General features: G+C 42.9%; 1 protein-coding gene across 1 annotated transcript in view; it reads right to left on the reverse strand.

The window, feature by feature from the left end:
* The window catches only part of cntln (centlein, centrosomal protein), an 81,323-nt gene extending 69,135 nt beyond the window's left edge, over window positions 1–12,188 (reverse strand). The window contains exons 1-6 of the mRNA XM_030352351.1: window positions 11,875–12,188; window positions 11,526–11,602; window positions 8,337–8,425; window positions 6,326–6,410; window positions 2,615–2,749; window positions 1,200–1,379 (exon numbers count right to left, since the gene is read on the reverse strand). Coding sequence (XP_030208211.1) covers window positions 1,200–1,379; window positions 2,615–2,749; window positions 6,326–6,410; window positions 8,337–8,425; window positions 11,526–11,597 — 561 coding nt within the window. The 5' untranslated portion in view covers window positions 11,598–11,602; window positions 11,875–12,188. The remainder of the gene's footprint in view (window positions 1–1,199; window positions 1,380–2,614; window positions 2,750–6,325; window positions 6,411–8,336; window positions 8,426–11,525; window positions 11,603–11,874) is intronic.
* Between the last annotated feature and the right edge of the window lie 5,800 nt (window positions 12,189–17,988).

Here is a 17,988-nt window from a genome sequence, read left to right on the forward strand (position 1 = left end):
ATGACAAGCGCAGAGCCCGGACCTTGCTGTGTTTATCCTGACCTGTCACATAATCTAAGTGATGTTAGCTAACCAGTGTTAAATTATGTTCTGGCCAGACTCAAGGTTTAGCCCCCACTCCATGGAAGGTGCTTTTTTTTTCCTCAAGTAGTTGAAACTTTGCACTTTTTGCACTTTTCCCTCAGAAGTACTCACACAACTCATAAAAACCAGCACTGCGATCCGATATACAGAACTTCTCTAAATGTTACATTCCCTGACAAATCATTCCCGTCTCAGCCCAACTGATTTGATGTAGCCACTGCATATTCTACACACTCAATCTCCATCTTTCACAGCGATGGGTTTGTTAGAACACACGCGGTGAGGCCGCCTGAAGGAAGCGCGGACGGTGATTGATGTGCATGGGATAGTTGGGGGTTAGCATAGCAGTGCTGCTGCGCCCTATTTTATTCAGGCCCTTCTATCTGACTTGGTTAGCGATGTCGAGCCCTGTAGTGAAGCCGGTTAGCTTCGTTAGAGCGCGGGATTTCGTGGTTGTGTAGCACAGTGTAGCGACATACTGCTATGAACAGTTGACCAGTGGATGGACTGCGCTGGCACAGGATTGAGAGTGGCTACAGAAGCGGTGGAGGTTTAATCAACCAAGTGTTTAGGTCGAAAGAGTTGTTAGCGTTGTGTATAGGGGTACAAGGAGTGATGATCTGCAGATACGAGGGAATGCTTTTGCAGTCTTCCAGTCATCAGAGGAAGAGGGATGAAGTGGGCGGAGCGAGGTTGAAGGCCATTTGGTAAGATCGTAAATCACCTAAACTCACATCTTCACAGGATATCTTAAACGTATGCACTTCCTTTGCATCATCCTCTGGAGCCGGTTCATTTGATATGAGTTGAAATAAGGACTCAACTTATTCTGAGTCATTGTGTGTGTGTGTGTGTGTGTGTGTGTGTGTGTGTGTGTGTGTGTGTGTGTGTGTGTGTGTGTGTGTGTGTGTGTGTGTGTGTGTGTGTGTGTGTGTGTGTGTGTGTGTCCCTACATGACCTCCTACGTGTATTTTGATTCTATATCATGTCTTGCTTCTGTGGGTTCCTACAACAATGTCTGCCATCCTGAGCTGGTAAAGTAGTTTTATCGCAAAGGTGAAAAGAAGGATCCGCTGTGTGACATTGTGTCTGTGTGTTCCTCCCCGTGTCTGTACCTTGATCCTGGCCCGGGTGGCTTCCCTCTGGTCGTCGCAGTGGGAGGCCCGTCTCCTCTCCTCCTCCAGGTCAGCATGCAGGCCGGCGCAGCGTGAGGCCCACTCCTCCTTCTGCTCCTCCAGAGCCCGCATGGCACCCCGCGCCTCCTCCTCGCTGCTGGCATGCTGCGCCCTCATTTCCTGGGATAAGACGTGCGGGTTGTGCGTGTGTGTGTGTGTGTGTGTTTGTGTGTGCACGTTTGTGTTTGTATGTGTGTGTGTACGGGTGTAGTATGTGTGTGTGTGTGTGTGTGTGTGTGTGTGTGTGTGTGTGTGTGTGTGTGTGTGTGTGTGTGTGTGTGTGTGTGTGTGTGTGTGTGTGTGTGTTTGAATAAAAGGGAAGAGAAAGGAGGGTCACGGGGCTTTAAATTACAATAGCGATGGAGGGGGGAGGAGAGAGAGAGAGAAAGTGCAAGAGAGGGCGAGAGCGAGAGAGAGAGATAGAGAGAGAGAGAGAGAGAGAGAGAGAGAGAGAGAGAGAGAGAGAGAGAGAGAGAGAGAGAGAGAGAGAGAGAGAGAGAGAGGGAGATAGAGAGAGCGAGAGAGAGCGAGAACGAGAGAGAGCGAGAACAAGAGAGAGAGAGAGAGAGAGAGTAGGCAGAAACTCAAACAGCGCAAACAATCTCCCTAAAAACAGAGTGATCGGAGGAACGGGAGGGAGGAATACAAAGAAGCAGCTTCACATGGCGTTGGGGCCTCCATGAATATGTAAGCAGTGGGGCCGCTCTGCTGTGGAAGGGGGGGGGGGGGGGGGGGGGGCCCGGTTGCTTGAGCCACTGATTGGCCAGGGTCACCTGTGCCGCGGAGCCAGGGCCAGACACGGGGCCTCACGCAGGTAGGCAGGTCTACGCGGAAGGCTTTAATGACAGGCCTCCTAATGAGAAACGCATCGGCTACAACACCCATTAGATCCAACCCCGGGTCTCCTTTGAAGATGTCCCCCCGCCAGTATCCGCTGCGAACCCCCCCCCCCCTCTGTGCCAAGACTGCATAAGGACCTCTTCCTTCTTCCTTTATAAATTAATCATTAGGCTAGTCCCAGCTTAGAGTAATTAGGAAGAGTCCACATCCTCTCACACACATACTTCTCCTCTCCGCCAAAACCATCATCAAGTATTCATCTGGCAGTTATCAATATTCTTTTCTTTTCTCGTACTAATCCTCCATCGTGTTCCACTCGGTCTCTTCTTTACCGGCAGGAGCAAAAGCAGGAGGAGGAGGATGAGAAGGAGCAGGAATAAATCCGGAGTGCCAAAAAGAAAAAAACGTCCAATTCGAAAAGGAAATGGACAGGAAGATAAATTACAGCATTCCATGTTCTGCATTATATACCAAACCGTACGTGGCTGGTTGAACATGTTAGTTTTCCTGCCAACCTTTATATCCTGACTGTTGCTGGCCAGCCGCTCCTGCAGGGAGGAGATCTCCTTGTTTAATCCAGCTCTCTCTTCGTCCATCAACATCTTCCTCTGCTGCACCAGGTTCACCTCCTGTTGCTGCACTGTTACTCTCTATGGAGAGAGAGAGAGAGTGTGTCAGAGAGAGTCAAAGAGAGAGAGAGAGAGAGAGAGAGAGAGAGAGAGAGAGAGAGAGAGAGAGAGGGAGGGAGAGGGAGAGAGAGAGAGAGAGAGACAGAGATAGAGACAGAGACAGAGACAGAGACAGAGACAGAGACAGAGAGAGAGATCTTCAATATTAGGCTATTTTTAGGCAACATACAAGTTCAATCAACACCTGAAAGATTCAAATGGCAATGTTGTGCCTGATAAAGCTAGACCCAGTAAGGGATTTCTAATTACATAGCTATTGGATATTTAGATGTAAATACCACATATGGTCACACTTCAGGTGTTCTGATTCTGTAAAGACTGTAACACAGCTCCCTGTGGGTGATCACAGTTTTCCCTCGGCTTTACAGATGCTTTCCCAGCCGTCATTCGACACTTTAATTCTAACTCACAATGGTGAAAACAACAGCCAATGAGGAGGCATAAGGGCTAGAAATTCATCAAGACATCACAATATGAGGGATCACAATTTCAAGAAATTTCAGAAATGCTGTCTGCAATGGCAACAAAGGCTTTCTGAGATATTTTCTTATATACACAATTTAGAGTTTAAGAAGCGTTTGTTGTCAGGAGGGAAGGGGTAGGGTTGGTTAGAGTATCCTCAGAAGCAGTATACCTATTATTCTTTTATTTTAATGCACAAAAAGCAGACCTTTAAAATGTGTTGCCTTATCGCTGTCACAATACCCACCAAATACCCCCCAAGAAATTCTCAAAATCGTATCTATATCCCGCCACAAAGGAAGAACCATGATGAGTTTAAAAATTCTTCATCATCAACATCATCATCATGGTCAATGATTTCCATGCAACATTATTCAGTTTATCTTAGTATAACAAACTGGACACGGGGGGATTCCACTGTCTGTGCATTTGTTTAGTATAATGATGTTCTGCGCTAACTTGACGATTTAAATGTCTGTTTTTTCCAGCTCGGGGTTTTGTGGCCTTAGTGGGAGGAGGCGGGCCTCTTAGGGCCAGTACCGGCTGCGGGCCCCAGCATTGGCTGGTTAATCCGTTGCCTTCTGCGTGTTCGCCCCCTGCTCTCCAATAACACCGTGCTCTGGGATGCAATTAATTGCCGTGTTGGGATTGAGGGGGGGTGGGGTGGTAGAAAATCACTCAGATCTCCCCAGATCGTGGATTTACGGTCTTTCTAGCACCACTGGTCCACCATGCGAGGAGCGCTGGGGCTTTGATAGAGATTTATACCGGCTGGTGGAAAAACACATTCAAACGTTGATAATGAGGTAGGAAAGAACAATTTGAACCCCCACTCGCGTTCAATTGGGAGGATGAAGTGAAGAAAGAAAAAGACGAAGAGGGTTTCGCCAAGTTAAGAGGTCTAGGACAGAGAGATTAGCATTTGAAAATTCCCAGAGCAGTTCAAAAAAATGAAAGCTAATTATGGCACAAAAAAAATGCAAGAGAATGGGAGGAATGGAAGGAGATAGAGAGAGAGAGTGCAGCGAGAGGGAGAATGAGGGGGAAATGAAGAGCAGTCGGATAGAGATTATCAAAGTTGGAGAGCAGAAACGTTAAGGAGTGTGAGATCCCGTGTACGCACCCAGTGGACCATCACGTCTCAATAGCAGAGGGGGGTAAGAACACCAATTAATCACCATTTGGTGCGCTTGGCTCAAAATGGTGCGGACGAGATGATGAATATAGGTGAGCGTGATGACAAGGCAGGATTTAACACCATTAATGAGCTTGTCAAATACGCGGGAACTAAAACAGATACGAGGATCTTGCGGTACTGATGTGAAAGGGACGACCTTGCAAGAGAGAAGCACGAAGATGATGTGAATATTTTACCCCTTGCTGCTTGGAGCCCCTTTGAGGTCCATAACAAAAGCAGAAGTATTCCCCTTCGTGATATACCCTCATGTCATCAACTGAGTTATGATGTGGCGCACACATGTGTTTCTTTTAAAGAGAACCGGAGCAGCGGTTTGCTGAAAAGACAACAACAACAGCTGTTGTGGTAATTTGGCAATGCATCAGATGGTCTCCTACTCTCAGATGGTCCGCACATTTTTTACTTCAGATTATGAGGAAGATTCATACTTCCTGGCGACTGGAGTATGAACATTTGAAATTATAATGTAGAGAATAACTACAGTCAGGAGACTCCAGTGGCTAAGTTGTTTGATTCCAAGCCAAAAAGGTACTGGGATCGATGCCCGTGTCCATATTCTAGCTGCTGTAGGCATCCTTGAGGGAGGTACCGAATCACATGTAAGTACAGGTTCCTCAAGTCACTGTGGATTACAGGGTCTGCTCAAATGTAACATTGTAATGAAATTGTAAATAGTAAACACATGCAGACAGATGTAAATAGACAACAGATCTCGACAACGCTAATTCCTTCATCAATTATACGTTAACATTAAATGAGAATGTCGTTTTTCCTGTAACGACAATGTGATTGGATCACTTAACCCAATTTCACAACTTAGACCAACCAACGACTCAATCCGTCACCGATATGGATGGAGGAGGGGTTGGTTTTCTTAACACAGTGCACAGCGTAATCCTGATAGCCATTTTTAATTGGATTACTATAAACACTGTGCCCCCATGTTCTGGTGCGGCAGACACATGGTGTGCGCCACTGTCAGCGAGCCGGTGATAGCATTACTGTGCGCCTCATTAAGAATAAACAGGCCGTTAGCATTTGTGGGATAATAGAGACGCTAATGAAGCAGACTGACAAATGCCTCTGTAACGGGACGATGATTCGAGTCAATTACATTAGTGATGTGATTATGGCTAGCTGTCATAGCAGCAGTAGAATGCAGGGCTCTCTCTCTCTGTCTGCAGATGGGTAGGGATGATGGAGAGGGTCGAAATGAGCTGGGGCCCACTAAAAACAATGCTCTTTTTAACCTTGTTATAATATTTTCTGGAGATCAGCAAGGAAGATAAACACTGAACATAAAATGAAAGTACATGTGGACGTTATACTTAACGAGACATTCAAACAGGAAGGAAGGAAAATACTGATGGGGAAAGTGAAGAAAAAACGTGCCCTAAAAATCACTGTCACTGTTGCGAAGCGTTTAAACTCGAACACGTTTGCATTGGTTCGAGCGGTTATCTCTCACAGCAGGTGCAGTACTTGACAAGGCGGTACGCAGGTTTGGTTACTCACCGTTAATGTTTCGTTTTTTTTCATAAAAAATAAAACATATGCATGCCCACATGCCATGGTTCTTCATGCCATGCTAATTATCTCACTTTTTTAAATGTGAAAACGAGTTTGCCTATTTTACACCACAAAATATTTGGTTGGTCGAAAGCAGCTCCACAGGTGGGTCCCAGTGTGATAAAGTTCAGACATATGTGATTGCACAGCAATTTATCTCTGGTGTTTCTTCGCTGTATGGCATACAGCAGGTTAAACCCCTTTTAAAATAATAAAGCCTTCTGTCGGTTCCGTAAAGACGTTAAAGACTTCCACCAACAAGATCACATCCAGACGTGTGACACACCACATTATATTGTACCACCTACCTGTTCCAATTCCTGAATCTTGTAGTCTTTGGTCTGCAGAATCTCTAGTACCTTTCTGTCCTTCATCTCACCCTTTTGCTTCTCGCTGTAGAGAAGGGGGAAAAAAAGAAGAACGAATTCAGTCATCCACATAAGCATAACCTGATGGTGAGCGCAACGTTGTTGCGCTCACCCTCAGGTTGCGCTTGTTGTGTGTGTGTGTGTGTGTGTGTGTGTGTGTGTGTGTGTGTGTTCCACACTATTTCTCTGATGTTGTTATGTATGGCGTGTTATACTCCGCTAGAATGCCCAGCCAGCTTGTTTTATTTTACTGTAATGAAGAATGTGTCAGCACCAATTAACAACTCTAAATACACCATGTTAACAACAAGAATCCAAAGGGTATTCATAATTCAATTATAAGGGTTTGAAAATAAATGTTTTACCACAACAGACAGTAATGCAAAGTATAGTTTAATGACAACAGGCCGTTGTTTGCACGAGTAAATGTGTGAATCTGTCTATCAACAGGTAAAACTAGGGTGCCATTGTTCAGCCCTATCAATCATTTTAAACACCAAAGTTCAGTATTCTTGCCCTCATGAATACTTATTTAACCGACATTCACTATATACTCGAACACCGACAACTATTGTATCCGATATTATTTATACACCAGGGTTACCTGCTGCAGACTTACACCTGAAGCGAAATGTGCAAATGTACACTTCCTTCAAGGATGTAATCCTGTACCTTTGGGAGGCTTGCTTTGTTTGTTTTATGTAGCATACGCTGATTTTTCCTAAGTCCTCGGTGCTCATCGCGCCAGGAGACGAGACCAAAGGAAAAAAGCAATTGGGGACCCGTTTGTTTCAACTGATGAAGAACCCCCCCCCCCCCCCACCCTTGGGCCCATCCAGTTTTCTTCCGCTCATCGCTCCATTTCTACTCCTCTGTTTCGACTGCTCTCCTCTCCCCCTCTTCCTTTGCTTGGCTTCTGATCATCCCTCCCCCCTAGAGATGGTGGAGTAGGTATCTGGGTTCCCTGTAGCAAGCAGGATCCCACATCGGCCTCCAGCTACACCTTGTACCTCATCGGGGCTGTGTTCACCGTGTCCCGAGCAACCGACAACCCAAGCAGTGTAACTGAAGACCTGGGCTAGGGTGGGGGTGGAGGCAGAGGTGGTGTATGGAGAGATTCCCAAGTGGGGACCAGAGCTTGCTATTACCATGTCGGTATTCCCCAAGTGTGGCAGACGATGCACAACAACAGGCACACTGGAGGTAGCTATACACACACAGAAAAGCAACACAAGTGCATGGGAGCATACATCAGACAATAAGAGCGTTGCAGCGTGTTTAGCTTACAATTGTAGCATACCCCAGAAGGGCCTCAAAAGCACAATTGAAACTCCAAACATCCTAAAAGTTAAACCTACCATAGCGAGGCTTCATCGGTTTCTAAAGCAATGGCGTCCCAATTTTCACACACACAATATAAAATAGAACTGCAACTTTGAATCAAAGACACAAACCAAATTGAAACCCCACCAAATAATATGACAATGTGGGAGAAATGTAGCACAAATTGGTCCAAAAATCGACCAACTTGCGTCAATGGCTGCCTCCTCTCTCCAGTGAAAGTTCCCAGGCCACTGTACGCGGCATAGCTTAGACACGTTTTTTAACGGGGTCATATTAAAGCTCAGCATCTATCCGATAAGGATAAGACTTCTGGCAGGAGTGTTTAGAGTGCTCAGAGCGGCGAGCCAGGGGAAGGGTGGGCTTTTTTTTTTGCTATGAAAAAAAAAAAGGTTTCCGTGGGTGAACCGCTAGACCTGGATAACAGGGCTTAAAGAAGCATCTGCGGCAGATTCCCTTCCTATCCCCAGCAGGACGGCCAAGGTGCCTTAAACCTACCCTTGGGTTACTTTCGCACATATTTCCCTGACTTAGAAGATAACACACATTTTTGTTTTTTCAGTTGGCGAGTGTTTCAAAGTTTGCAAATTGAAACAGGGAATCTACTTACCGCTCCACGACCAAACTGACTGCCTGGGTCAGGTCCGGATTGGCCACTTGCAGGCGTTTCCATAACGACCACACAAACTCCTTGTCGGCCTGTGGATGAGGTGTTGACATGAGTATGAGTTACATGAGCTACAACGTCGTCCATTGATATGAAATCTAAACTTAATTCCTTTTGCATAAGTCATGTGTTGTATATTTTGATATGTCATTTGTGTATTCATGAAGCAAGAAGACCAAAATTCCCCCCCAAAAAATGACATGAGACCCAACTGCAAACTTCACTCGCATCCATATCTTGGCCGGGACCTAATGAAACACAAATAATTCAGTGGGATTCTGTATGAGTTAAGCATACAAGACATAGGGGGGGCTAATCAATAATTTAAATATAGGGTACAAAAATTGTTTTTGATCAGGCCTGCCCGCTCTAATCATGGCGCCGTATGAACGGAGAGCTCCGTCTCCCCGTGATGTGACCTTCGACTCAAGGGGAGCGAGCATTGACACTTGTCATTATGCACTATTCATGACCGAGGGGATTGCGCCGGAATCTAAATCAAAACACTGCAGTGGGGCTAGCGATTTGTTTATTAATAAAAAGGCACTCGCTGGTGGATGGATTTTACACTGAAGCTACAAAGTAACTAGCCCCAAAGAAACAGAAAACTGATGACAGAGAGAGAGAGAGAGAGAGAGAGAGAGAGAGAGAGAGAGAGAGAGAGAGAGAGAGAGAGAGAGAGAGAGAGAGAGAGAGAGAGAGAGAGAGAGAGAGACATCTTCAAGCAGAGCCCAGCCAGCCCCGGACACATTTCCAATTCAAATTGTCTCGCTGGCTCTTCCAACATTTTTAAGCTACATTACATTTAATGAGGAACATCTAAAAACTACATTTTCTGACATTAAAAGACAGAATTATACCAAATCGACTTAATATAAAATTATCTGATGAATTATGTTCACATCATCATAAGATAAAAGTCATCCCTCCCACTGGAATCTACTGGTCTCTAATTAGTACTTCAATGTTCAAACCACCATTCAAAAGTGTCTAATCAATTATTTACTAAATGGCAAAGGCAGACCTTGATAAGACCATGGGCTGAACATATAAAGTGGAGGGAGCGGGGGTGTCTGTTTATGAAGTGTGGGGTAGGTTGGGGGGGGGGGGGGCACAAAGATCGCACCAAATCAACCACCAGGCGTTGCCAGTGTGGCTAACGATGAAGTGAACAAGATGGCCGACTTCAAATAGGTCTCTCCCTGTGCTGAGTTTGATGTAGCCATTAAATCTGTTACAGACCACCGTAAAGTAAGGACGATCATCAAGGGCCCATGTCATATGTGTATTTAAAAAGATGTGTCGGACGGGTGTTTGATGATCCCTGAATTATTCAGCGTAATTCCAATCCAGACATCGAAACACCATGGGCTAAACATACCAAAGCGAGGCGCTGGAGTTCAGCCACGTATTAATAAAATTAGCATGGTCTAGTAGGAACATTTTCTGGCTGACTGGCGGACCTCTTTGTAGTTAATGGCCGTCCTGATGTACGTGCGTGCCAGGGACTTTGAGACATCAATGGCACTCAATTGCCTGTAATTTCGCGGGGGCACTCGGCTAACCCAGGGTCCCCCGTTAGATGAAGAGGATCACGCATGCTTTCCCTGCCATCGGGACCACCAGCCGCGGCTCACCGTGTCAACTCAATCAGAGATGGCACATGACTCTGCAGCCAACGCAGAGAGAGAGCTTCGCCCCTGCTGTGCGTTAAGCCAAGCATTACGTCTCCTTACTGAATGGAGCATCAGATGAAACGCACTCTGCGCTTCGCTGTTTACAGCAACAGACATTTCGCCATTTGCATTTTTTTGCTCAAGTTTAATTTTGTCTTTATTCAATGGCAGGAAGCTATTGTCCAAAGTCAAATGTCCAATAAATTATAATAACCAAAAAGGCATGCATATTTCATGTTTAGTTTTGGTAGCATAATTGTTACACTCATGTCACTCATATGTCCAAATCAATGCAAAACGATGTATACAGTAACGTTTATGAGAAATCCTTTTAAAGTCTTACAAAAAAAAGAATAAAGTTAAAGTAAGAAAGTTTATACCTAAGCTATTTGTAGTGTCTATTGATGTACTTAGGTAGTGCCATTCAGTGTGTATAGAAAGCAGTGATCTTATATCAACCAAGCAATGCAATTAAGAACATTCATAAACTCCTGAAAATCTTCTAAATAATACAAGCCCTTACTTGAAAAATAGTCACCGTAAGGTGGTTAAGGTTAATACAAGATTTTCTGAATCCAAACTATCTTTCACAGAGGTTCAACCTTTTTTCAATTGTGCTTTTGAGGCCCTTCTGGGGTATATGACAAGCAAAATATATATATTATTTTGTTCTAAAGCACCTGCTATTGAGCTGGTGCCCTCCTCTCCCACTAAATTCAATCCTGAGTGAGCGATCCTACATAATGTAATTAACCTATTAAGGAACTTGGTAAATCATAAAATAATCACTTGGAGCTCCTTTAAGTTGTATTACTGATGGAAGGTTTGCTTCAATACAACCTAGCTCCTGTTCTTTCTGTAATACTATGCTGCTGACAAACTGTTTATTAATAAATATTGAATGATGTAGCCACCCAAGCCTTGTAGTGACTGTAACACCAGAGGACAATGCTATGCTATTTTCTTTCATTATCTATTTCATTTAGGCTACAACCCAAAATGACATGGTGATATAGTTTACCTGACTTGTTGAGAAACTCAAGTCAAAGCAAATGTCAAATGTATTTGTATAGCACAGAATCATACACATTGGTTATCCAAATGGCTTAAATACCAAACTCTGACATAATAATTTATAGTAGATTGGGGTGAATACACTCATGTTTTAAGGCACCACCTGGTGGTGAACCGGCAAGGACAGCATATGAATCAGAAAATGTACGAGACTGAAAGACGAGAGTCGTTATAACACGTACATGATCCCCACCATCTCTCACACTCTCTCTCTCCCTCTATCTCAGTGTAGCTGACTGATGTTTGTTAATGAAACGAGATCGCCCCTAAAACTTGGGGCGATTTTGAGCAGCATAAGAAAACATCCAACAGGTGTACAAAGCTTATAACGTGCTTATTTGGGCGATACTGCAATATTGCTGAAAAAGACATAACGAAATACCTGGCACTGCATTAACTCGTCCGATAGAGTCTTCACCTGCGCCTCCAAAAGCTCGATGCTGTTGGGATCCATTGCAGCTAAAGGAAAGACAGCAATATTGGAATTGTTGGTAGTTTAATCACGTGTTTATCAAGATAAATGTTCCGGTTGTTTTGAATATGCATAAACAGGTGTCATTATATACAGTAAGACATTGTCAATGCAATCTTGGTTGGGAGCTTGGAACATTTGCTTGTATGTGGCTGTGACAGAATTGTACAGAGTTTGGGCTTTGAATTCCTAGTAGATTTAACGTCTGGAAGTCGAAGTGATTGTGATGATAATAATGCATACAGTAGAGGTCGCTTACCTATCAAGACAGCCTGCTAGTCATTAAGCAACCAGGAAAACAACCATACAAATCGCAGCTTACTAAGGCTAACGTGTAGCTACCAATTTATTACGCATTTAAACACTTTAAGTTGTTGACAGCAATCTATTTTAGTCAATGTTTTGAAAACCGCCATGTCATGATACAACATGTGGTTACTATAGACGTTGTCCTTTCTCGTACATGAGTAAAGTTTAATAACAACTAACGCAATGCATGGTTCATTAGTAGTGGTTTATCCCGTTGTCATTAGCTACAGAGAAGCGTTCTGTTTTCAAACAAGCCCGCTGTTTCCGTTTGCTGCTTCCGTAGCATACGTCATTTTTTTTACGTCGTTTCTCAACAGTTATCACGGCATACGGCATCGACCAGTGATTTGGGATGTAGTCTTTTTCAGTCCCTTGAGAATTCAAAAGGAAGTTCTGTTCAGATAAGATGAAAAACAATCAAAAATGAATATTCACAGGCATTCTTATAATTGTTTTTGAACTCTTTAAATCTTACATAGTAATTGAGTGTTTATTAAGTGAATGTTTACAGAATAAATCATACGTCCTATGTTTGATAGGCCTACTTATTGTCTGCATTAATATTTTCTCTGAAGAAAATAGTCATTAAAATTATATTCCTAAGATATGGACGGCTTCATTTAAAATGTAAACTTGTTTGTTGTTGAGGTTTAAAACGAATTAACGAATTAATTAATTAAACGTTTCCTGATACAATTATTATTCTCCCAATCACTCATGTCATTTCTGTAACATCTGTTGAGCAAAGAAACTGCAACATTGAAAATGTAAAAAAGAATTGGAAGGGCTAATCTTATCTCAGGCCTAACCTGGAGGAGAGAATTTAAGAAAATGTGTTCCCTTGTTTATCTTCTCCCTCTTAAACAGACAGACAGATATATAGACAAATCAACACACTTTAGGCAAATCCCTGAATGCCGTGTGCCTGTCTGCATGTTGGAACGAGTAGCAGGAGGCAGATGTTATGAATTATCCCTCAACCTGCCACCTCTATCATTGTTGCATACGAATCGAATGATAGTGGGTCATGAAATCCCCCATCGTTTTTTCTCTATCTCTCTGTATCTTTCTGTCTGTCTATCTCTCCATATGTCTGTCTATCTCTCCATATGTCTGTCTGTCCGTCTGTCTGTCTTTCTGTCTGTTTGTCTGTCTAGATAACTCTCTTGCTCACTATCTATCTCTTTATCTATCTATCTATCTATCTATCTATCTATCTATCTATCTATCTATCTATCTATCTATCTATCTATCTATCTATCTATCTATCTATCTATCTATCTATCTATCTATCTATCTATCTATCTATCTATCTATCTATCCATCCATCCATCCATCCATCCATCCATCCATCCATCCATCCATCCATCCATCCATCCATCCATCCATCCATCCATCCATCCATCCATCCATCCATCCATCCATCCATCCATCCATCCATCCATCCATCCATCCATCCATCCATCCATCCATCCATCCATCCATCCATCCATCCATCCATCCATCCATCCATCCATCCATCCATCCATCCATCCATCCATCCATCCATCCATCCATCCATCCATCCATCCATCCATCCATCCATCCATCCATCCATCCATCCATCCATCCATCCATCCATCCATCCATCCATCCATCCATCCATCCATCCATCCATCCATCTATCTATCCATCACTCTATCATATATCTATCTATCTTGATATCTTACTGTCTATCTAGATATCTCTCTGGCTCACTTTATATGTATCAAACATATCTCACATCTATTTATTTTTGTTAAATTCCACCCTTCTCATTTAATTACGTGTCAAATATATATTCAAATATATCAAATATATATTTTCAGCAGTACAACAGTACAACACGCACATCACAACCGTAGTTGCTATTGACATGATTTCATATTAGAAACTACTGATGATTGAATTTTAATGAAACAGAATCAAAGGTATTGTGGTATCTACTGTGGTATCTATATTCCTATGCTCGTCCCCTTTTCATCATCAAGTGCCAAACAATTTCACAATCATAATATTCCCCATTACAATATACGTATTGTTGACCAGCTTGTTCCACCATGTTCAGGCAGAAAACTCCACAGCATCCCTGTGGGTTAAGAGTTTGAGTGTGCACTTCACTATAACTGATAAAAAAAAAGATGTGAGAACACGTTAAAAACACAACACACACACACACACACACACACACACACACACACACACACACACACACACACACACACACACACACACACACACACACACACACACACACACACACACACACACACACACACACACACACACACACACACACACACACACCAGTAAACCCTCCATCTCTTTCATCTACTACTCTTTCAACAGGCTTCCTAGTAATAATTGAGATTTTCATAAGCCATTTCTATTACAGTTTTTCTCAGTCACTTTGGTACATTTCTCGAATCATTCTCAACATTTGCAAACCAGTAAATGCATTTCTCAAAACAATTCGTACAAATAGCAAAACACCATATTACCTGCAAAAGCAAGTCGCTTGCTCAAATTCCTTAGTTCATATCTCAAAAGTAAATATCTGTATCAATGAACATGCATGCCATCAGAATGAAAAGTCCTTGTGTCATTGTGTATGGATAAGACAGTCAAATTGCTTAGTCATGTTGTCAATATAACAGTGTACTCTGGAGGGATGTTCTGATGTAAACTATGGATTACAGTTTTTCTCAGTTGATTTATACATTTCTCAGATCAGGATTGAAATTTGCGCATTTCTCAAAACAATGCGTTCAAATAGCAAAACACCATGGATTACCTGAAAAGCCAGTTCTTGCTCAAAATCCTTAGTTCATCTCTCAAAAGTAAATATCTGTTTCAATGAACATGTCAGTGCCATCAGAATGACAAGTCCTTGTGTCATTTTCTACGGATAAGACAGTCAAATTGCTTAGTCATGTTGTCAATATAACCGTGTACTCTGGAGGGATGTTCTTATGTAAACTATGGCTAAAGGTTTGAAGACAATTATTGTAAATTGTAAGTTACACATTAGTGTATGTGGGAGATTGATTACAAGAGACTGATCAAAAATTACATTTACACTTTTACTGTTTGTACTGTAATTTGTTGACAGACCATGTCAATACGACACAGAAAGGAAAAGACAGCACTGCATAGCACAAACAAAAAAAACAAAAAAACAAGAAGAAACTAGAAATGTGAACATAGTACAATTTCCCCAGGGAAAACTGTCCATGCAGTGCTGTAGGAATTACAGTGCTGTCTTCTTACACCCCCTGACGTTCCTGTCTGTTGGGCCACAAATTCTCATCCACATTACACAAATACCTTCTTGAGATCCACCTTTGAGCTATTTCAGTAAACTGGTTGATCGTTGGTTGATCTAATGCATCAAACATTTCCCTTCATTAGATAAAGTCAAGATTCACCTGGAGGCAAACGACCAATTCAGGACAGATTTAGACAAAAAGGTCCAATGGAAATGTATAGAAATATGCTTGACATATTATGACAACTTGTTCAACCATTTTGCAAAGACTTATGCAATGAACTAATGCCTAAATGTTGTGGGGGTGAGACTATTCAATAGAGACCCATTACAATACATTTTGATAAACATGACGTAAGCAATTGATAATGTAGGAAGGAATTGTCCATAATAATTTGCATGAATGGACCAAAGCATTTGCAACGTGTTCAAAGAAATGAGAAACTGCTTTTTTGATGTGCACAAGTGACGCAATGATGTGAAGATTGAACAGGTAGTTTTTAGAATTTCAATTCTGATCCGAGAAATGTACCAAAGCGACTGAGAAAAACTGTAATTTAAACTCTGTGATCATTTGGTTGTGGTCGTTGTCTTTTATCTGCCAGTGGATATTGCTTGTCTTTTTTACTGCAAAGCAGGTGCTCTGATGTATTATTTGTATGAACTGTAATATCATAGAATGGTCTAGATTAAGAGGACAATGTAATTATATGTTTGATATATGTCATTTTTGTCAACTGTTCAATGTTGACAAAGTTTGTGTGCCAGTTTTTGTGAGTTTGTGTTGTGTGTGTGTGTGTGTGTGTGTGTGTGTGTGTGTGTGTGTGTGTGTGTGTGTGTGTGTGTGTGTGTGTGTGTGTGTGTGTGTGTGTGTGTGTGTGTGTGTGTGCTATCAAAGGGAATTGACCCTGCTCAATTCACTGATGTGTGCACACAGTATTTGTTTAATGTTTTTTAAAAAATGAGGTTATAAAATAGTTGGTTACTTAGCATGTATATGTCAAGAGTCACTGTACAACACATAACGTTGAAGTGACTCCAGAAGAAAGGTATAGCCTACAGACCTTAAACGAAAAGACACTGGGGACTTCGCCACTAAACAAAGGTCAACAGGTATTTTTAGCCTGTATTCACAACACGGACATGCTGTGGTCTGTTATTTATGAGCTGCGGGAAAAGTCATGTCAACAGACTCCTTGGGGAAAATACAATGTATCCGCAAATATGTATCCGAAGGTATGAACTCTGAAGAAAACTGCGGTAGCTTGATGTAACTCATTAGCGAAGTGGATTTAGTCAGCAGTGAATTAACTGTGAGTGAGTCTCTTCTCCATTTTTATTTCATCACCTACCGAGGACACATTCTGAACAAATAGTTGCAGAGGGAACTGCACACTATTAATATAAGTTGCCTTGGCCTAAAATGCTCCTGAGACTCCAGCAACCAACACAGCTTCTTGTTTGATGTCTTGTGTCCCTCAAGAGTAATTCTACCCCCCCCCCACCCCCTCCCAATATAACAAAAACTGCCAGACCCTCGCGAAGCGCGTGAGGGCTTCTCGCGGTGACGGTCCCAATGAGAGTGCTTGTCGCACTTCGAGACGAGCCAGCACTCCTTCAGTACACACGCAGCATTTAATCAACATGGAGGGCGGGCGACACTGCAGCCTCCCCCTCATGCAAATATACCTGCATGAAAAATGCAACCACCAAACGACAAGTCCTCCCGGGCCGATCCTGACAGCCAGGAAGGTACATCACAGCACAAGAGGGAGAGAGAGAGAGAGAAACACACACAGGCAGAGAGAGAGAGAAAGAGAGAGAGAGAGAGAGAGAGAGAGAGAGAGACATTCAGACACATATACAGATGGGGAGAGAGAGTGAGAGAGACACACACGTACAGAGAGAAAGATAGATGGATAGAAAACCACACACATTCCCCTCCGTAGAGAATTCGGAGAGCACACGGTACGTTCCCCGCCTGCCACCTCTGCTAAGAAGGGATGGTTAACACAGCTTAGCGTTAGCTTTGATGCTAGGAGAAGCGAGGAAACCTGTGAGCCGCAGGAGACGACAATAGACACTAAAGAGTCACACATGTTCTTGGGTTTTAGGAGACACGGCGGGGGTACAACTGTCAGTCAGGGGACTTGTCAGACTTAAACGGCATTTAGTTGAGTGTCGCTCCTGCAGGGACACGAGACAGGCCCCGACACGCAGGCAACGAGTCTTTGAACACATCACACGTCGCTTTGTAGCGCCGTAATTACTCTATTTATGTTACGAGCCATGGCATTACTCCCTTGAATGAGAATAAATAGTTTTTTTGATTTTCTTTTTACTGTTCTTAGTAGAGATGGGGAGTTTTCAACATAACAGTTTTCTCATGCTCAATTTAAATTCTGGGTGGTACCAAATAGGCCTACACACTTTGAATTCTAAACGTAGGTTTGTATATAAATTGCGCTATCCGGAGGGGTTAGACAAGCGTATCACTCACAGTGTGTTTTATCAGCTGCTCTTGACCCCAAGCAAGAATCATCTGATTCACCATGTTTGCAGGCCTAATACAGAACCCTGGGACAAAGGAGCCATTGACTGTACATCTCCCTCTTCCTCCCTTCCTGCTCCCCTCTTCAACAGCCCCTCGGAAGCCCTTATGTCATATGTACATAATTTACTATCATAGAATATGAACCACCATGACTACTTTACACAAAGTACTGCAATGTCCCCCACCCACCACCTCCCAAACCACACACTCAAACAAACACACAC

The sequence above is a fragment of the Gadus morhua genome, chromosome 3, assembly GCF_902167405.1.
Source record: "Gadus morhua chromosome 3, gadMor3.0, whole genome shotgun sequence".
Classification (NCBI taxonomy): domain Eukaryota; kingdom Metazoa; phylum Chordata; class Actinopteri; order Gadiformes; family Gadidae; genus Gadus; species Gadus morhua.